The sequence below is a fragment of the Schistocerca serialis genome, chromosome 1 (genome assembly GCF_023864345.2).
Source record: "Schistocerca serialis cubense isolate TAMUIC-IGC-003099 chromosome 1, iqSchSeri2.2, whole genome shotgun sequence".
In the NCBI taxonomy this organism is placed as follows: domain Eukaryota; kingdom Metazoa; phylum Arthropoda; class Insecta; order Orthoptera; family Acrididae; genus Schistocerca; species Schistocerca serialis.
This window is the reverse complement of record NC_064638.1, coordinates 718,739,540-718,762,612: the sequence shown is the minus strand read 5'-3', so window position 1 is coordinate 718,762,612 and position 23,073 is coordinate 718,739,540. Positions and strand designations below refer to the sequence as shown.

General features: G+C 37.4%; 1 protein-coding gene and 1 long non-coding RNA gene across 4 annotated transcripts in view; one reads left to right on the top strand and one right to left on the bottom strand.

The window, feature by feature from the left end:
• LOC126481267 (USP6 N-terminal-like protein) overlaps nt 1-23,073 on the bottom strand; it is a 284,510-nt gene that overhangs the window by 204,737 nt on the left and 56,700 nt on the right. For all 3 annotated transcript variants that reach the window (XM_050104896.1, XM_050104903.1, XM_050104911.1), the window contains 2 exons: nt 22,076-22,222; nt 9,649-9,973 (listed from right to left, as the gene is read on the bottom strand). In XM_050104896.1, coding sequence (XP_049960853.1) covers nt 9,649-9,973; nt 22,076-22,222 — 472 coding nt within the window. The remainder of the gene's footprint in view (nt 1-9,648; nt 9,974-22,075; nt 22,223-23,073) is intronic.
• Nucleotides 1-23,073, top strand: part of LOC126481283 (uncharacterized) — a 302,682-nt gene that overhangs the window by 273,532 nt on the left and 6,077 nt on the right. The window lies entirely within an intron of this gene.

Genomic DNA, 23,073 nt, shown 5'->3' with positions numbered 1-23,073 from the left:
GTGAAATGGTTATCACAGAATTTCCTTTTATTGAATTTCTTGATGTGTGGCATAGTTCATGTTTATTGCATACTAAAAGATATGTACTTCCACAAATATATGTATTACTTGGGCAACAAACATTCAGTAACATGTTGAACTAACTGCTTCAGCGAAACAAAAATAAATACTAGCAAAGATAATCATTTACAGACACTAGAAACCTGCACTGTTACCAACATATACAATGTATCATACATGTAATCGCTGGTATCAGAAAGTTCATAGTTCTTTTCTAAATAATATTGGTTTCTGTAACAGAAATAAAGGGGGGATGGCAGCATACGTGACCATAACTTTAAAATTTGGTATAAATAGGTCACTATGATTTAGAAGGGATTATGCAGAGGCAACTTTTATTTTATCACAATGACTTGGTCTTATTGCATTTCCTTGTACATTCCAAGCAATGTTCTGTTTTTCTCTCTTTCACAGTTGTAAAGCTTTACAACAGGCTCAATGGAGACAACTGGAAGTGGCAAATTATTCTTAAATGGTTTCTCAGATTCTTCAGAATAAGAGCTACATCAGGCATGAAATACGGTTTCTTAACACTATCCTTGTGATTCATCTCAAATTAATCAGGTGTAAAATGAAGAGAAATATTAAAATTTTGTAATATGATATAGAATTTAAAGTTCAGACATAACTGTATTACAAACAAAGTAAACTATAGCATGCTACCTACTACACTAGAAGTGAAAAGATGTGCACATGGAGTGTTTACTTACATCAAAATCATACTCACAGAAATAAACACACGTAGTGATTGCTATCTCATTTGGACCTCTATAAGTGAGTTACAACCAAATTTTATGCATGTTCTCATTCTTCACAACACTCGAAAACAAATTTTCAGGGGTTTTTAAATATGTATATGTACAATGTGGTACTACACACCATTTGTAATTCATTTTCCAAAACTCAAATTACAAAACAAGATATATCTGTGAATGACCTTTACGACATTAGGAGCAGCATACTAACTAGTGACATCACAGGCATCACACAGCTCAAATGAAGTGTTTTAGCAATCAAATTATTTGAATTTCACTTCCTACAAAAAACTTTCATGAGAAAAATAAACATGTTATGAGCATAAAATGACTTAATTAACCACTTAAGATGATTCCCAGAAAACAGTCAGATACCATAGTATGCCAAAGTGTTGCAACTGTGTTTAGCGTACCAGATTATGCAAATGCTTCTACACAAATTCCTGTGGCAAACAAAGACATTTCGTACTGCTGTAGTCACTCCATCAATTTGTTCAATAGTCATTATCTGACATTCGGTTTGCACTATGCTGATCAATCATGGCAGTGGTTCAATGACTGAGTTGCACGAACTGTCATTATGTTTTGCATACTTGAATGATGTTCTCATCTTTTCAGCCACAGCAGAACAGCATCTGCAACACCACGTGAAGATCTTCAAACACCTAGAAGAGGATTGTGTGGTGTTTAACACTGCCAAGTGTGTTCTCAGCAAACCTCACATCACCTCTGTGCCAACTAATTTTGCTTGCATGATCACTGTCACTACCCGAGAAAGTGGAAGCAATCATGTGTATCCCATTGCAGAAACCATCCAGGGATTATTGTGTTTCTCGGGGATGCCAAATTTTTACTGGCAACATTTGCTCCACTCAGACAAGTTGCAAGAACCACAAACTGCAGCACTTACTGGTCTCAGAACTATGGAGGACTCACCTACCCTCTGTGGAATTCACCCATCCACTGGACAGATGAGATGAGCTCTGTTTTTAAGTGAAACAAAGTCTAGCAAATGTTGCAATCCTGGCACACCCTGCATTGGATGCACCACTCGCGTTAGTAGTCGATGCCAGTCATACACCTATCGGTGCAGTGTAACCCCACGTCTATGGCACATGGCAATCATTTGCCTCCTTGTCATGTAAGCTCTCCACTTCTCAAAGGAAATAGTGTGTTTACAATCATGAGCTTCTGTCTGCGTATGAAGCAATTAGGTACTTGTGACCCAGTTGGAGACCACAGAAGTCATTACAGCCTGTCATGGGCATGTGTCCATTGGAGAATTTCCAGACTCAGCAATGTGGTCTGCACATGTGCTCACTGATGGTGTGTGTCCACTTCCGCCTAATATCTGTTACCTATTGGGTGCCACTGACTCTTTTACCCACTGGATGGAAGCTATGCCAGCTGGAACATATTGGTGGAGATGCTAGCCTTTGTCTTCATTTCAAACGAGTTTCTCGCTTTGTGTGTCCACTACACATTACTATGGACCACAGCTGATAATCTGAGTCAGAGTTATTTACCCATCTCGGGAAATTCAGTGGCACCTTCCATCATCAGTTACCATTCTGCAAGCAATGATATCATTGAGTGACAGCATCTTTCCCTAAAAGCTACATGAATGTGTCACATCACCAACTGCACAATTGCATTACCTATGGTCTTACTTGGTCCTTGACACTAATTACATTCTCAGTGAAGCTTTTATATGGTGAAACATTTTGGACCATGGCCTGTCAGATTTCATTTGTCGCCTGAGGAACCACGTTGCATGCTTTCACCTCCAGACGCGAACCATACCTATCTTTGGACATCAGGACTACAAACATGCATGCAAGTAATGTTGCATACAGATGGCATCAAACCATTTTTATATGCTCTGTTCACAGTCTCACCATGAGTGATCAAAATAGAAGAACAAAAACTGGATATTGTACTGAGTGGTAAAACTACTGCCATCTCAATCAACACGGTAAAACTGGAATACTTATTTCCCGAAATGCCGCCTGCACTTGTACCTCAAAGCAAGCCTCAGTCTCAAATACATGTACTATCATCTAAAACAAATTGACAACCTGACCGAAAAAGATTCCACATATTGAATTCATTTTCCTACCAGATATTAGGATGATACTCCATCTCTCCCTAGGAGTAGTTTGTTGCGAATATGGTGACAGTCGCCTACTGTATACTGTAGCTGTAAATTAGTTTGTGGACCAGCTGCCAAATGCACTCCATTAGACATTGGTGGTTGGTTGTCTAACAATTTACTAAGTCTGGTTTCCGATTAGGGGAGGAGGGGGAAGATGGATGAAGAATGCACTGAAACATGTTAACCCGTACCAATAATAGTTAATAATGAACTTGCACACTGTTCTTCCAGTTTTTATCTCAGTAGTCTGATTAATTTTTTGCCTTTTTGATGGCCGTATTTTTTTCACAAAGATGATTAATTTTTCTGTGTTTTGCAGAGTATAAACACTGGTAAAAGAGTTATTACCAAGAATTATGTCTGGGGCTGAACTGAAACCCCATTTCAATGTCCCATTTTATCCCATGATAAATATTCTTCACTAATGGGATTCACTTTATGTCATAGTCCCTTTATAGAACTTATTTATGGGTAGATTTACCAATAACGAAGATGATAAATGTTTTGGCAAATGTTATATGCAACTTTCTTACAGATAGATGTTTTCAATATGGGACATACGAAAGCGTGCTATGATGTACAATTTAAGAAGTACAAGGAAGGAAGATTAGGGCCCACTGTGTTTCCAAGAAGGTTGTTAGAGTTGGCTGAGAAATATAAAATCATGAATTACGGTTAAAGGAGACAGTACATAGATCAGATGGTTCAAGTTTACATGTGCAAACACAAATGAGAAATTAAACAAGAGAAGATACACTGTGTACATTTTATGATATTACATTTAGCAGATTTACAAGAAAAAACTGATTTTTGAGGGCACTGATAGTGGTGGCTGTTTTACACATCTTTAATTGCTTCTGTACTACAGAAAAAAATGCAGTAACTTATTGCTTAGGCAAGAAGTGCTCACTGCACAACAGAATCATTATGCGTGTTCATAAATATATTTAAAAAATATGGTCCAATTCATCTTTATGGTGACCGTGATGCAGCCATCTTCTACAACTGTTTCTATATTTTGTTTTAAACTGGCGAATGGCAGTCTTTATGAACACAGTGACTAGAGGGAAAACCTATACTAACCTCTACTAGATTTGTCTCATTTAGAAGTGGTAAGTAAACAATTACAATGATCTGTCTTCTTACAGTGGAAAAACAGAACAAGTAGCACAATGGTTTGCCTTTCTTATTTTCAATTGCTACTTTGTGTTCCTACATATTTGATATTTAAGTTTGATGAAAAAGTAGCGTCTCTACAAACAAAGACATATTTTAATTACGTGTGTGTAATTTGTGTACCACTAACAAATTTCATGTTATAATGCTTTCTGTGAATTTTTATGATTTATTACTGCTGTTTTGAGTAAAAGTTTTAAAAGAATCTGCAGATCTGCTTCAGAACCATGGTATACTTTTTCCACAGTAATATGTAGATATCTATCTATTTTATAGAAAGTGACTCCAAAAGCAGATTAAAAAAACTGTTACGACATAAAGAAGGAAAATTTGTCAGATTATTTTCCTCTGTCCTGAGTGTGGTCTGCAGTCTCTGTAATTAAGTTTGCTTCAAAAGGCCTGATTATTCATTTATATTATGACTAGTTTCAAGCTGAGGCCTATCATCAGATGACAACATTTACATTACTGATGAGTGGTTCTGTGTCCGAGTGACTACATGTCTTCTAAAAATCAAAAGGTTCAGTCTGAACCGAGTAATTTCTATAATTTTTGATTAACTGATCACTTCTTTCACTTTTAGCAATGTCTTGTGTAAGTGAAACGTCAAGTTGCATTCTAGAAGTCTCCCTATTACTGGCTGCATAGGTCAGTTAACTGATCAAAAGACCAAGAGCATACCACCTCCAATAGCAGCAAGGTGCTCAACTCCACTTTCAGGTGGATGGCAGCTTTATTTTAAGATTACATATATCTTTGAACTTTTTACTTTATGTCCAAAATGTCTGAATCTCATATACATATTGAGTACACTGTACTCTGGATATTGTGGAAATGTAATGGATTAGTTTGGCATGAAATCAATATCAACTTCGTGAAAGCAAACAGTATACTCCAATGATGAATTTGCATAGTGTTTGACAATTGGAATTCATCGTCAATCTCTTCCCATACAGGCTTGGAAATTCCGTTGTTGGTAGACAGTCATGAAGTTTGAGGCAACAAGAGCTTTGTGTATTTTGTCGCTATCTTTAGCCTGGGCTTGTAGCAACAAGAGGGAGGGGGAGGGGGAGGTAGGTAGGTAGTTAGTTTTTAACATCCCGTTGACAACGAGGTCATTAGAGACGGAGCGCAAGCTCGGGTTAGGGAAGGATTGGGAAGGAAATCGGCCGTGCCCTTTCAAAGGAACTATCCCGGCATTTGCCTGAAACGAGTTAGGGAAATCACGGAAAACCTAAATCAGGATGGTTGGAGACGGGATTGAGGGGGAGGGGGAGGGGGAGGGAGGAGAGGAGCATATTCCATTTAAGTGTAGTTTCAGTCTGCTGCACTCTGTGTTCTGATCATGTGCTGGATGAACATGTTACTGAAGTATAGTCAGTGCATGTGGTAATTGTAAATCCTGTGATTGAAAATGCCTTGTAAAGAAGAAAAGTCTTCCTTAATGATCCTAACATAGCATCGTCCATGCAACCAGTGGTTCCACTTTATGCTACATTAGCGGACAGACTACACTGAAATCACAAAGGAGACCAATAATGCCATATATCAGGAAGGCATACAGATTGTACTTTGGCTATGAAATTGGTGACCAGGACAAGCCCTGGGCTCCTAATGTATGCAACATATCTTCTGTTACGGGTCTTCATTTGTGGTTGAATTGTAAAAGATCTTCATGGACTTTGCTATAACTATGATCTGGCGAGAGCCATCAAACCATGAGATTGATTGTTACTTTTGTGTGACAACTCCATTAACACATGGTATTTCCAAGAAGAAAAGTCTTGCTTGACCATCCTAACATAGCATCATCCACGCGACCAGTGCCTCACGGAGATGGACTGCCTGTTTCTGTCCCTTGTGATTGCGACAATGAAGAAGGCAGTGAAATTAGTGCTGCTCCATCGTTCTTTTGTGATTAGTGTACAGAGACTCACAAAATAACACAGTGTGAACTTAATGACAGCGAGAGACCTGGAATTGCTGAAAGGCAAAGCTGAACTGTTGGCGTCAAGACTACAACAGTAGAGTTGTCTTGATAAGATGCTAAAGGTAATAGCATTCCATAACTACTGTAAGCCATTCCTTCCATTTTTAGAAAGTGAAAAGAACTTGGTATTTTGTGGTGGTGAACAGGATCTGCCACCGACTACTACTGTGATCAGTGGAGGTTGTTCATTGGCTCCTTCAATGTAAGTTTGAAGTGTGTGATACTGCACAATGAAAACATGTTACTATTGATTCCTATTCGGTATGCACCTTACATGAAAGAAAAATATGAAACAATTGTTATTGAGATTGAACTACGGTAACTTTAAATGGTAGATTTCTGGGGTCTGAAAGTCACAGCCATATTACTTGGGCTACAACATGACTACACCAAATTCTGTTGCTTTGTGTGCCTCTGGGATAGCTGCATCAAGAAACACTGGCCAAGTGTCTATCGCTTAAACAAGATCTCACAATGTTACGCATGAAGCACTTCTCAAATCTAAGAACGTAATTCTCCCTGCACTTGACATGAAATTGGGCCAAATGAAAAATTTTGTTAAGGTCATGCTCAAAACTGGGGAAGGATTTTTCTATCTGTGCGAGAAATTTCCAAATCTTAGTGAGGAAAAAATAAAAGAGGATATTTTCATGGGTCTCCAGACCCACAAACTGTACCATTCTACAGGTGTCTTATCAAGACAATTCCATTAGCTTGGGATGCCTTTGTTCAAGTGTAAACAAACTTCCTAGGAAATAAGGCAGCAGGAAACTTTACAGGTCTTGTGGCAAATCTTCCACACTGCTACAGTAGAATGGGGTGCAAATAGATTCCCACTTGGACTTCTTTCCTGACAACTTCGGTGCTGTAACCGATGAGTACAGAGAACACTTCCACCAGCAAATTTCAGACATGGTAATGAAATACCATGGAAAATAGAGCACATCAACGTTAGCAGATTATTGCTGGATATCAATCAGGGTATCACCAGCAGAAATATATGAATGCCAGGCAAAGCAGCTGTGCCTGCAGTGACCTTTCACCAAGGGATAACTCCAAGCTAAATAAATGCTTAAGCTTATATAGGCAATAACGTAAGGCCATCATAACTTCAAAATGAGAGCTAATCTTGCATTTTCTTTATCAGCACTCCTGAAAACATGAATAATGGCTGATAGTTGCCAGAACTAAAGAATATTGTAGGAAAGGAATGTAAACAAAGATGTAGCCATGTGAGGATGAATTCCCGCTGAAACTAATTACAGTGAAATAATAAAAGTTTCCTCAAGGAATGTTTTCAAGAATCCTAAATTTATTTATCTCGCTTATAAGTGTCAACTACATCACTGTAGATAATGTTGCAATCAAAAGTGAATTCCACTGAGCTGGAAGGAAGCTGTGTAAATAGACAGACTTATTTTCAGATATGACAATTTGCCATTAAGAATTCAACTATTTTGAAGTTCAGCTTAGATTCATAAAACTTGCATACTCTTAAATGATTTACCAACACACTCAATGAAGAAAGCCTTTAGAAATGTACAATGCAAGAAACTGTCAAGCTAAAAGGCATTTTATAACACAGAAATGAACAATTGTTAAAAAAAAAAAAAAAAAAAAGACTATGTTTTGTAATTCATGGTGGTTACCTGAGAACAGTGACAACACTTCAGGAAGGATGGGAAAGAAGAAGGAAACTGAGATCATGCTTCCAAAATAACACACTAATACTAAAGTGTGTACTAGGTGCCTCGTATTGTAAAGCATTTATTTTTGAATGAACTCAAGTGTGGGTTTATTTTGTGAAATGTGTAAAAAAATGGTGCAGTTAACCATCACCAATGGAAGAAATGAATCACAATAATAAACAAGAAGTACACAAAAAATAACTTCATGCAAACTTTAATACTGACTGAAGTATATCAACAATTAGAACATAGTTTGTGTTAATTATTTTTTTAAATAAGGAAGGCTTTGTACAATAAATATTGAAAAATATATTAACACAATAGCACAGTGCAGCACACAAAGATTGACAACAGATATGCTCAGGACACTCATTTTACAAAAAGGTATGAAATGAAAAATACAAAAGTAAGCAGCTCATGCATGTTTTCACTTTCATGATATTGATTATACCTTAGTAACTGAAACCTAATGTTACTTAACAGTGAAAATCTGGGGTGGGGTGGAGAAAATACAGCTGTAGGAATCACAGATCATACATTATTTCCAAAGATTCAGAAGGAAGCAATGGAACTGTGAAGATAGGGGAGATTACAATCTTTTCTTATAAAAGTCTGGATTTATTTTTAAAATCTTAAAAACCAATAGAATGGGCAAATATGTCAATGTATCTTATTTTATAAATTTGCCACGAACCATACACTTTCTTTGCAATTTTGACACCATTCAGTTTGCTCAAGATATGTCTAATGCCCTGATGATCCTGCAAATTCAGAACAATTTTTCCGTTTTTGTAATTCATGTTTTTTGATCCCTAGAATAATTCAGTCAATTGCCTGGGCCACTTGTTGGATGTCATTTTCATTGCATGTCATTCTACATCTGCCGCTTGAAGTTTTCTAGTTTCTATTCACTGTTATTCCACTTTTTGATGCACAAAGCCCTACATACAACTTTCTTAAAGACTGCCGCATTACAAATTGCCCGGTCTAGCCTAAATTATTGGAACACCTTGACACTGCCATTTTCTGTTACTTTTTATGGAGTGTGGTTTTATGTTTACCCAAAATAGGAATTTATTTAAATGTGTCTCTTTGTTAGTGAATACTACATAATTATTTCTAGGGCCTTACTTTTCACCTGAAAACTTTGCTAATCGGACAACTAAATGTAATTTGGCATGTTTTTTGCCAATGCTAACACTCATGGAGTTTCTGTAGTGAATATCAACCCCACTCTTAAATAAGTTAATGAACCCAAAAATTAGCACTGTTTAACTTTTTAGAATTTGTTCATTGTTCGCAAGATAAAGCACAAGGCTACTGGCTGTGATTCATACAACTAGTATACACAAAAGATAAAATAAAGGTACTACTAATGACAATAAATTGCCTTTTTTGCATAAGTATTAACAAGGTACTGTGGATACATGCCAAAATCTACAAAGGGAAGAAGCAGGCAAAAATTGCAATGGATTAACAGCAAAGTACTTTGATAAATATTCATATATAGTTTTCAACACTACACTTTTGCACACAAATGGTATCATCAGCACTCCAAACAGGACATTTTGAACAATGCATTACTACAATAATTACTGATGTGAGCATTGTATTAAAAAATTACAAAATGCACACACAGGCACACAAACAAATTCAATAATAAATAATTACAATTACCAAAGATTTACACTTGTGTAATTCCCATGCAATGCACACATGTCACATTCTCATGAAATATTACGACAATGGAAATATTTTCATGAAATGTATCTAATAATGTGTATGATGGTCAATATCAGAGATGAGTTACATAAAGCAACTTACCACTCAGACCATCACCAACTGACACTCTTGAATTTCTATTGTTGCTATTTGAGTTGGTAGAATTGTGTTCAGCTACTGCTGCATCTCTTCGCAAAACAACACTTTCTTTGGTTGCTTTCTCAATTGCACTAAATTCATGGCTCCGCCGACCCACTTTTCTTTCAAATGTTGGTTCAGAGAATTGTCCAAATGGTCGCTTTGGAAGTTCATGTGGTGGGGGTGATCCTGCATAATCCAGTTTATGACGTTTCAGTTCTGCCATTGACTGTTCCAGGTTCACCATCACTACATCATCCTCAAAACCAAAGTCATGCTCCAGTTTAACCTTAAAATCAATAATGTTACATATATCACAACATATAACAAACAGGCCAACACTATGTCTTATGTGACAACAAAACAGTAATGACACGTAACAGGAAACATTAAAACAGACAAATATATGATTTGATCTTAACACTGAAGATAAAATTCTGATACATGGCAAATTCGAATTACAATTGGAATTTGGTTATTTCATGTTTCAAACATAAAGAGAAATTTTGTTGTTGTATTTGGTTGGCTAGCTGCAATGTATATTTTTAATTACAAAATTACATACTTCTGTATGGTAGCTTACTAAAAGACTATATGTCATTACCAAAAGAAATACTTCCACCGAATGTGGATGAGCTATGAAGGTCTTTGTGTGTACTGATATTACTACATTATGTGCCAGCAATGGGCCATGTCTCTCTCTTTGCACATTGCTCACACTTTTAACTACTTCAAAAATTACATAATTAAAAGATCATGAAAGTTGCTGCTTTATTTAAAAAACAAAAAGACAGAATAAAACTGGCCATTTCGCCATCATAGTTATGCAACTTACTCAAGAGTACATGATTTGGAGAAAGGAGAACACCAGACCAGGGTGGTGAAGGAAGAGTCAAAGCAACTCCAAATTGTAAGTTCAGATACCTGCATGATCTGGCAACACTGTAGGATGCAGAAGTGTTGTCTTTTGTCTGAGCTATTGCAGTGCTGCATCTGCTCATGGTTTAATGCTAAGCATCACACAATTTAGAATAAAGCCGTAAATTCGAGTCACCTCATTCCCCCACCCTTTTTTACTGCATTTTGTTTGTGTGCTAACAGTATCAGTATGATGGAATCTCAAAGATAATTTGCTTCAATTTGTAGCCCACCAGAATACAGTAACAGGAAAACCTTCTGAGTAAGAGTTCTTAGTTGCATCAAGATCAGAACAGTTTCTGCTCAACGAGTTTCCTTGTCCTACGGTGGCCGCCAGCAACTGCTGTCTGACCAGATAAGGTGGCAAGGCGCACCTTGGGCACATTTCTGCTCTCGCATTGATAAACCTAAAATTGTTTCTTATTACAGTTCAATTTTCTGCAAGAAATAACTTTGATAAACATAGTAACAAATGCACAATTACAAAAATACGTAACTTGCTGCTATGGGCATGTTTATGAATTGACATTTTCTTATTTGGTGTTCTAGTACTTGTCTTGCAGTTATGAATTGGGTTATACATATTAGAATCCTATAAATGATGTTTAAGAATTATAAAACAGAGTTGCAAGTGGAAAATGTCTAACATTTCAGTCATATTGTTCACTTTCGGCCTAATACACAGGCGAAGGCTGCAGAGGCAGCTTGAAACATTTGTCATGGGCAATATGATTACTGTTGGACAAATCATGTCAGAAAACACTTTCCACATTCACGAAGACTCAACTGACGTATGTGACGAACTGCGATCATTTAACCTCTGTGTGACATTTGCTTTCGATAGCCAAGGTTCAGAAGTCAGGTTTGGGAGTACTACATACTCTAATTCAAAGCAACAAAAATGAAAGGGGCGACTACTACTGCGTTTTTGTTTGAACATCGTCAGTTCACTCATTGAACATTCCTACGCAATATTGTTACTTGTGAATAGTCTGATGGCCTTATGTTTACTCCTTGAGAAGAAATTACTGGCTGAACCCATATGAAAGACATTTCCTTGAACAAAGGGCAGTGCGAAAAGATAATATTTTGCATCTGATGGAACTAAAATGGTACTGTGTTGTGCATTATGAACTCCTCCATCACAAGCTGGTATTTGTTGCAAACAATTGAGACACCTTTCAGTCACACTGTAAGAGAAATGACCAACAAAAATGTGTCAATGCCACTATATGACAACACACACTGCTGATTTCACAAACAAAACTATCCGGGGGTATTTATCACTCATGCACTACTTGAGATCTTGTACTCTCAAATGTTCACCTTCCCTGCTCCTTATTTAACAACCATAAAGGAAATTCCTTTCCAGGCAAAAATGCACTTCATATCTTGCTTGGTGACAGCTTTATTGCCCCTGTAACTAGCTTCTGAACCTTGTCTACTGAATGCAAATACTGCACAAATGTTACACTGTCATGGTTCATCATATATGTCAGTAATAGAAACTTTGAGTGTGGAAACTCATCCATGCCAGACGTTCTTTCTTAAAATGAGAAAATTCTTTTCTGATGTTATTTATCTGACAGCACTCCCCCTCACATGTGGCACAAACATTTAAAGCAGCTTCACAGCCTTCACACATCAATTAAACCCAAAACAAACAGTAAGTTGCCAAAGTTAGACCTTTTTCCACCTACAGCTATTACATAATGCTTAAATGATGTTCATAAGATTCAAGTATGAAAAAGCCAATTCATAACTGAGAGACAAATACTAGAACTCCAAATAAGAAAATGACAGTTGATAAACACACTCCTAGTAACCTAAGCATGTTGTGTAACTGCAGAGTGTTCACTCTGTTTACAGAACTTACTTTGTATGGAAAATCATACCACCATAAGAAACAATTTTATGCCTACCAATGTGAGAGCAGAAATGTGCCCAAGATGCACCAGGTTTCGTTCACCTGGCCAGGTGGTGGCTGATGTCAAGTGGCCGGGGGCTGCTGTATGGTGAGGAAACTCTCATACAGAAACTGTTCTGCTCTTGATGCAACCACTAACACGTTTGTGGAAGGTTTGCTATTACTGGTGGGATAGAAAGTGATGAAAATTTTCTTTAAGGTTCCATCCCACTGATAACTTGAGCAGACAGCTGAATGTGGTTAACAAATATAAAGGAATAAGGAGACTTGAACTAGGGACTTTATATCTACATTGAGGGACATTTAGCACTAGACCAAGGGCAGGTACAACACTGTGACAGTTGGAGCAGAAGACAGTATGTCACCCTGAAACTTTCACATCAGACAGTGTTGGCAGATTGTGCTGATGCCCAGACAGAGAATTCTGAGGGGTTGCCAGTTTTAGTGCTGTCGACTGTACTTGCAGATCAGCTTTAACTGGGACTAGACTTTCAACTGACTTACTACACAGTTCTCTGTCACAATCATATAATGAGACATCCAGCAGCATATTTATTGCTACAGTGAACATTAAGCACTAATCTTCATACTCGGAAACCCACCAAACAATGCATGGAAAACGGTCCTTTGTTGTACTACTACTACTACTACTACTACTACTACTACTATTCATTCCCTTTCCTGTTCCACTCACAAATGGAGGGAGGAAAGAATGACTGTCTATAACACTCTGTATGAACTCTAATTTCTCTGATCTAGACTCCGTGATCCGTACGCGAATTGTATGTTGGTGCTAGTAGAATTGTTCTGCACTCTGCTGCAAATGCCGGTTCTCTAAATTTTCTCAACAGCATTTCATGAACAGAACATCGTCTCCCTGCCCCAGGGATTCCTATTTGAGATCACAAAGCATCTCCTTAACACTTCCATATTGACCGAACCTACTGGTAAAAAATCTAGCAAAGTCATTTTGATTTGCTTCAATGTCTTCTTTTAATTCCCAACCTGGTAGCGGATTCCAAACACTAACAGTACTCAAGAATGGGTTGCCCAAGTGTTATATACGTGACCTCTTTTACACATGAGCTGCATTTTTCCAATAAATCAAAGTCGACCATTTGCTCACATTTGTCGTCACGTGCTATTCCACTTCACATTGTTTTGCAATATTATGCCTCCATATTTAATCAACATGACTGCCATGCAGCATACCATTAATACTGTGTTTCAACATTATAGGATTGTTTTTCCTACTTGTCTGCATTTGTTTTCATTTTTCTAAATTTAGAGCAAGCTGCTATTCGTCACACCAAACAGAAATTCTAAAAACAAAGATGATGTGACTTACCAAATGAAAGTGCTGGCAGGTCGACCTCTCCTTCCCTCTTTCCTGATGAGGCAACAGTTTGTTGCGAAAGCTTGAATTTTGTGTGTATGTTTGTGTTTGTTTGTGTGTCTGTCGACCTGCCAGCACTTTCATTTGGTAAGTCACATCATCTTTGTTTTTAGATATATATTTCCTACGTGGAATGTTTCCCTCTATTATAACCAAACAGAAATTCTGTTTAATAAGTCAACCTGTACCCTCATACAGTCACCCAATGACGATACTTTCCTATATACTACAACCGCAGATTGCTGGTCACCCTGTTTGTCACATCATTTATGTATATAGATAATAAGAGCAGTTCTATCACTCTTTCATGGTGAACTTCTGACTATACCCTTGTTTCTGATGAACACTTATCAATGAGGACAATACACTGGGTTCTATTACTAAGAAGTCTTCGAGCCACTTGCATTTCTGGGAACCTATTCCATATGCTCGTACGTTCGTTAACAGTTTCCAGTGGGGCACCATGTCAAACTGCTTTCCGGAAATCTTGGAATATTGAATGTCGCTGTTGCCCTTCATCCACAGTTCACAGGATCTCATGTGAGAAAACGGCAAGCTGAATTTTGCATAAGCAATGCTTTCTAAATCTTCACTGATTTGTGGATAGAAGCTTTTCTGTATCCAGGAAATTTATTATATTCAAACTGAGAATATGTTCAAGAATTCTGCAACAAAATGATGTTAATGATATTAGACTGCAATTTTGTGGGTCCATTTTTCTTTTTCCAGTTGATTGGGACTTCGCACTGGGTGAGAAATATGTGATAAATGCAAGCTAAGTAAAGTGCCAATGACACAGAGTACAATGTATAAAACTTATTTAGGATTCTGTCCAGACCTGGCAACTTATTTGTTTTCAATTCTTTTAGTTGCTTCTCTATGCCATTGAAGCCTATTACTATCTCCTCCACTCGGGAGTCTGATCGATGGTCGAGATCTTTCACACATACCTCTCTGTTTGGAAGTAATAATCACAAATTAAAACAAGTAAAATTAGCAAAAAGTCCCAGAACCAACTAAGCCCATTACTACTGGAATGCTCATGGAATACTCCTTCTCTAAGTATGTGATATAGACTTCATCTGAGTGTGTATAAGAATGCTGCATGAAAATCTCATATAATTCTCAGCAGAGCAACTGAAACTATTAAGGTGAGAAACTTACCAAACATAGTGTTCCACACTAGCTGACAAGGGTCACAAAAACATTCCTAATTACAGTGAGTGTGTTTTATGAGTAATTACAGTCTTTCCATCCCTTGGGAGCAGGTCATTAAATGATTTGAGTATTCTTCATTAAAGAGTTCTGTGAAAAAGCTAGCACTGGAATGACTGAGGGAGGGGGAGGGGGAGGAGATCAATATCAACAGCTGTGTTGCGTCATGAGAATTTGACTTCTTTTAAACAAAAATGAATAATGACCAAGCAGAATTTCAGAGTTCAACAGAAAGTCATGATATTCATACATCTGGCTCAATATTCCGGAATAACTGGATTTCCTGAGACCATCTATCACATAATATGCTTACTGTATGTATGTAGAAAGAAACATGTATTTCAAGCCACTGATGATGCTTTCCAAATAAATGAAGCAAAACGCGTATGGCAACAAACAAACTGCCTTCATTTAGTTGCATAGACGGTATATACCTCCACGAATTTAGAACAACTAACGGAAAGATAGAAAACAAATAAAAATGACAAAAATTTTATATTTCTTTTTATTTTAAATTTATAATATCTGAAGTTCAGAACTCAAGTATGATGCAGTCAAAGCAGTCTCATACAACTTTCAAAAATTCGAGAATATTGAATTTGAAGTTTTCAGAGTGTGTTTTAAGATCCCAAAGAAAGATCGATCTTTCAATAGGTTATGTGATAGAATTCACGCTTGGCATATGAGTGGCCTGGGTTCAATTCATGGCCAACGCAGATTTTTAAACAAAGGTGCATATTCTAGCAGCATTTCCATGGTGCATAAAATAATAAAAGTGAGGAAAATAACAATCAAGTGCTTCTGACTGGTAATCAGAGGTACGAGTCTTGTTTCATTATATCTTTTCAGTTTGAATACCTATGTCATTTAAATATAAAAGCCTTAAAAAGAGATCTTGTTTTTTGCTAGATGCCACATAACATAGAAAATTATTTTTCTCGTCCAGTAATTCTGGGTTTTCACTGTTGAAATAGTTTTCACGAAAATATATTAATCTATTTACATTCTTATTTATGTACAGTGGAGGTTCTTTCTCTATAAAATGCAAACAAATTTTTCTTTCATATATTTTGTTTCTCTTGTAGGAGAACACTAGTACGAAAAAATACCAGGCCCTTGTGTAACCTTTCAGTGTCCCACTAAAACAAAGCAAACAACACAATAAAGATCTTGTTATTAAATTTTCCCTGAGACATTTAAGTCTCATCTTTATCTACGATAATGACAGAAGCTGAAGAAATGAATTTAAATTTGTGCCAAGGCCAGGACTTTAACCCCAGTCTCCTTGCTTACTAGGCAGGAAGGAGACTGGACTTGGGTAGTCTGTGCAGCAATGTTGACAATAGTGCTGTGGTGGTGTAATGGTCAGCATTCCTGTCTAGTAAGCAAAGAGACGCAGGTTCAAGTCCTGGCTGTAGTATAAATTTTATATTTGTTTCTTCAGCTTGCATCATTATTGCAGATAAAGATGAGACTTAAATGTCTCAGGGATAATTTAATTATATGATCTATTAGATTCACCTCAGGTACAAGCCTTCCCCATTATGTCCAATGCTGGGGTGCTATTCCAATGCCAGAGAGCCCCCGGCAATAGTGACGGTTTAGGGGGAAATTAAACTGAAGACATGAATTTGAGTTTGTATTGGGGAGGGCACTGGACCTGGGCAGTCAGTACAGTGATGTTGACCATAGTGCTGTGGTGGTGTAATGGTCAGCATTCCTGCTTACTAAGCAAGGAGACCCGGGTTTGAGTCCCAGCCATGGCACAAATTTTAATTCATTTCTCCAGCTTCCATCATTATTGTAGAATACAATGAAGACTAAATGACATGAAATCACAAAATCCATTTCCATACTAGGAGTAAACTCAACCAGAACCTTTCGTGTTAACTGATGCTGCCATAGTCCTTCGTCTCTGTGCATCCACAGTGTGCAACATACGTGGAAATTTTGAACTCCACACTCGGCACAATCTATAGATCATTGACACCATAGACTCACTCGTGTCATGGTTGGTCACTGATTTATATACAAGCAAGAAAGGCGCATGCACATTTAGTAGTTGATTTTGACCAACAAGTGGCTAGTGTAAAACCGGCTTTAGTGTGGTGTGGTGCCTGCACTGGCTGTTGGGTAACTTAAGTCTGCAGCAAATAAAAGCTCCCCAACCAGAAATGCCCGAAGTTTCCTTGATTCTGACCGAGCATATTCTCTGAGACTCAGTGTTTGAATTTAAAATGCTGATGATCGATATTGTTGCTGAATATGTTACATTGGAGACACACGCAAAAAGACAAGACAGAGTTATAAGTGGCACAAGAAAAGGTGGCGCCTGGGCTCCTTCGTCATGTACTGGCTTGGTCCGGAACACTTCACTTAGACTGTCCTGTTTTTCCATTGTTGCCGCAACCTGACAGTAGCCTTGTCATAACTGCACAGTGAAGCCAAATGTTCAAAGTTGTGTTGGCGCCTCACTAGGAAGACACATGAAACCAGGGAGTTTTCAAATTGATGTTACGCGTTTTTCACAGCAGATAAGAATTTATGGCATACAACGGCAAAAAATGTAAAATCAGAGAATGTACAACTGAAATTCCACTAGAGTATCAAATAAAACTTTAGAAAGTTAAGAAACCTCAAATGCAGTACCCGTCAGCTTGTCAGTGCCTTGACATTCTCATAGAATCTCAGATGTTGAAAAAGTAGTCAGTGAAGATTCCTCATCAGCTTTAGTACTGAGTAATTACGAACACAATGTCCATTATTCATTAGATTTTATTAGTTGGATAAAAACATTGAAAATTAATGCTTCTGATTTACTGGTTGGCTTTGACGTCATCTCCTTGTTTACTAGAGTAACTGCTGCTGATAACAGCATTATTTAAGTATACAATAATCTCTACTTACTTTCTGTTTGATAGCCAATATTTTGAATGCACTGACAGTGTCACCATGGTAGCACTCTCACCCACAGTAACCAATTTATTTATGGAGGACTTTGAAAAAAAAAAAAAATCAACATCACAGTTTTAAAACCAAGTGTGTTCTGGAGATGTCAATAACATATTTATAGTTTGGACAATGGTGAAGATAAATTGGGAGTTCCCTGAGCATCTTAACTCCGTTCATGAAAATATCAGATTTACCATGGAATGGGAAATGGTTGTCTGTGGACAGTTTTTAAATGTATTAGTTCAGCGTGAGGAGGATAGGCTTTTAGGCTAAGTGTACCACAAGCCTACTCATAACAATTTTTATGTGCAGGCACCCATCTGCCACTATTCTTCACAAAAAATGAGCACACTTAAAACCTTTGGTAAAAAGGGCCTCTATGCAAGGTCTGACACCAACAGCCTACAGGATGAACTGATAGATTTGGAAGAAATATTCAATAAAAATGAATATACAAAACACCTCGTTAAGAGAGCACTGCAAGTGAAAACACCAGACCAATCAAAGGAAGAGCAAGAGGAAGAAATGTGGTCTATGGTCTTTCTAGCGTATGCGGGAAATGTTTCTTCAAAAATTGCCAGAATAATGAAGAAGCATAAAATGGATGTCATCTTCCGACCACTGGCCAAGGATCTGGCCTGGGATCTGTGAAAGATGGCCTGTTTTTATGAAAGGTGGTTATTTATTAAATTCCTTGTCACTGTGGTGCAAGTTACATAAGAAAAACTGCTCACACTGTCCAAGAATAGTGCATTCTAACACCAGAGACACTCCCACCTTCTACAGCCCAACAAATCAGCAGTGGCTTTACACTGTATTTCCATTGGTCTTTCTATGGATTACGAGAAAGTAAAGATACTAGCCACAGCCTCACTTTACTGGGATTCAATGGTCAAGAAAGCTGTGGAAATACAGTTAGCAGACAACATGCTCAACTGAGATGAGGATTTTCTGCTTGACAAGTCATAAAAAAACAACTTATTTTGTTACAATTGTACAGCCACCACAAGTCACATGTAACTTTTTCTTTACTTTACATGTTTCTCTCAGCACCTTCAGAACTGTGGAAATACAGTGTGTTACACCACCATACAATAAGGTAAATTCACAGAGTCAACTTACAACTGATAAGTTACATTATGTGACTGTGGGCCACTCATTACAAATATCTGGCAGCGTACAGCACCACCATCAGACAAAAAACTGAGTAAGTTTTTGTGTACAGATAATGTAAACTCTCTGGTCAGGTGCACTCAAAAAGATTAAAAAGCAAGAACATCTTTTCACGTTTAGTTTTTGCACTTTTTAAGATGGGATAATAAAGTGTATCCAGATCAATAATTATTTGGGCTATGTTGTGAATCTGCATCGATATAAATTTTCTGCACTGTCAGTAATTAAGGGCCTGTATGACCAACTGGTCAAAAGTGACAGCAACTTTACTAGACTGGAGGTAACTGGATGCATACAAATCACAGGAACGAGCCATAACCTAATGAATTTAACTATCTCTTCCCATGAACCCAATACAGGTTACTGTCTAATACATTATAAGTTTCAGTCATCTGGTTGAAATGATAAGTTCAAGATAGGCTTGCAAACATTTTGAGTGAAACTACTTTAGTACAATGAGCTCTTCTTCCATTCTCAATCCTGTTTCAGATTCCCTTCTGACTAGTGACTCATAATCGAATGGTTAAATTGACAGATAGTGCAGAGACTAGATATTTCTCTAGAGGAAGCACGAAACTAAACAACTAAAAATGATGGCAAGATCTTTGCAAGAGCCACATACTTCATATACAGGTAGACTATCAATAGGAAGCGAAAAAATTTGGTATGCATTTTATCTCTCACAGAACATACACATAAAGGAGAGTGAATATAACTGCAAAGACCTTCATATACATGTTGACTATTGAGTACAGGCACGGCTACTGGTTTCCATACTGGGAAAGGCTGCAACACTTACTAATTGGACCTAACCTAGACTCTGGGTTACGCTACAGATCAATCTGTCAGAACCAAAATTTTAGAAGGGAGGGGGAGGGGACAGGGACAATATTACACTCTAGCCAAACATTTACATACTGTATCTTTTTTCAGTTTTATAATCAACTACTAAATAACATCAAAAGCTAACTCCAAGATAAAATATACAGATAGCTTATTTATCCCTAAATGTCACATTTCCCGACAGTTTACCACAACAAATTGTACTAAAAGATGCACTTTGGAGAGATCTTTAACGCGGTGTATGTTAGCTTTGCTGTATGTGCTTAATGTTTTTGGTATTTTCATTTCTAAACTTCAGATTTCAATGTTTTGTGCACTCACATTGTGGTGTTTTGAGTCCACTTGATGAAACAGTGATGTTTCCACGAGGTCATAAATCTTTTGCTGTGACTGGCTGACACGAGCCATCTGAGCAACTGCACTGTATTTGTCATTTACACTTGTGTAATACAAAAATATGCATTTTAAGTGGTATGGCACACACGACCACTCAGCTGTATTGTGCACTGCTCTGTTTAAATAGTGTTTATACCTTTGCCTGGATTTACAGTTTTGTTCTTGATTCATGTTTACATCGGTTCTGGGTGCACCACGCTCCTTCACTTTCCCCCTAACCACAGTTACAAAATTTTACCTGATAAACTGCAGAACGAATTCATGATGCATTGTTTTCGAACTCATGGTAAGCTGTTGCTATTAGCAAGAACATAAACTCACTGAACTCATGCATAATACATTCCCAAAAAGAAACTTGCTAATAACGTACGTCACCTGCAGTCATCTAGCAAGGAAACTAAAGTAACAGGGCATATTTCGGGCAGGGATATATTTCGTGTGCTTCTTTCTCTGATCATTTCTGAAAGCCTCACTAGGTGGCAATACTTACGTTACTGTAATCTTGTGCACTCTGGTGATACATCTGCAAACTAATTCCAACAGTGGATAGAACAGCCAATGGCAGAAAAAAAAACCTCTCTACAAAACTATCAAAATAATAATACTGAACATCAATTACTGATGCATCAAAGCATAAGAGAGATATAGAGAGATAGGGATTTGGTGGTGAAGTTACAGCAACTTTCTTCATTCCCTTTCAATGTACGCAATGGGACATGAAAATTGTGTGCAGGTTGGTAGGACGCCCTTAGGCTGAAACACCAGAGCCTTCCGCACGCCTGTAAGAGCTGTATTCTGAGGAAGTCATGCCCCCAAACCTCTGCTACGCAGAGCTAAGGAACATTTCTAGGCACAATCTTAAGACTAGCTCCTACCCGTCTGAAAAATATCACTGATATCACATACCAACAGCTCCAAAAACATTGACCACAATTATTTAAATCTGTTTGGGAATATGTGAAATGCATTCTGATAATTTAAATTCTATAATACATTGTTGATAAATTTCTTTTAATGTATATTTTGGGGCGGCTTCACAAAAGAGACTTTAATTCGAGCCACGCCTGAATGAGAATAATTTATAAATGGACATCGCTTGTAACATGACTAAGTGCAAACGTACTATACCCCAAATGTATTTTGTATTATTCAAGATTAATGTTACCAGTCACAATCAGTTGAGAGGGTAGATCCACGAACTTCCATTTTACAGTACAACTGGACTTCCTACTAAGCCATTAATGTAAGAAAAATATTAAGCACAGTTTAAAAATCAAAACAAAATCGGAACTGCTTTTTTGCCAAGCAGAATACAAGTAAAGCTTTTTAACCACAAAGGTTACAAAACTATACTTAACACCCCTTCATCTCTAGGCCAGTATGTGTGTAAAATTGTAGGTAGTAAATACAGTTATATTTTCAACAAGGTGAAACTAAAGTATAATGAATTAGCATTTGAGAAAATGCTAATATTAGAAGTTATTAAGCCAATTTATGTTGTAACAACACTAGAACTTATTTTACAGTGTGAACCACATCTTATGAAAACCTGTAGTCTAATAAATATTTACCTGCAGAAACTGGAGAATTTCATCCATGCCAAGATTATTGAGTGTGCGCCGATGCATGCGAAGTAAATTTAAGGCCATTGCAGTGATAACACGTTCACCGATAAACAAATAAACATCCCATATTCGTAACGTCAATGTGAATGGAACCTTAAAAGAATATAGAAACAACAATCAATACCGTGAAGCAAAGACAGCCATAAAATTATGTAGCTCGCTTGAAAGCCAATGAAACTACAGTCCAAAACACCAAGCTTGTTATAAATGCACAAAAATAACAAAATTTAAAGATTTTAGAACAAAAAAAGTCCTTTCTTAAGGCGATAGAGATTTGCCTCTTTTTCCTTCTCATAGATAAACTGATCAATTGGTTGTAAAGAGACTACAGTATGTAGCCATCATGATCTGTACCCTCAAGATGCTCAGGTCACAATGACCTAGAAAAAAAATAATAGAAACCTTTCTCAGTAACAGAGGTCTAATTGCCATGGTACATTAAGGCCAATTGGCAAATGAATATGTATTCAGTACAAATGGGTGTTTGAAAATATTATGTTAGTAAAAAACATTGTAAATTTGTAGATGCTGAAGAATTGGAAAAACAATCAAAAAGGAAGGAAATGGTAATGCTTGAGGTCAGTGCAGGAGGGGAACAAGCTGGAGTCTCCTAAGCCTATACTGCATGCTGACCCAACACACTTTTGGGGTAAGGGTGGGGTTGGGGGGTGGCAGTGGGAGGTTTCTTATAATTAATAGCAGCAATGTTAGTAAACAGTACCCACTGCTATTCACAGTGGTTTGCACTGGAGGAACAGCAAAAACTTAATGGTATGCAAAGGTAAATTCAGCTATCCAGCACTGGAAACATGTTAGCAACAACATGCATAACTTGTGTGTCTACATCTACATACATACTCTGCCAGCAACAATATGTTCCATGCATGGTGGAGGGTATGTTGTACCACTACTAGTCATTTCCCTTCCTGTTCCACTTGCAAATG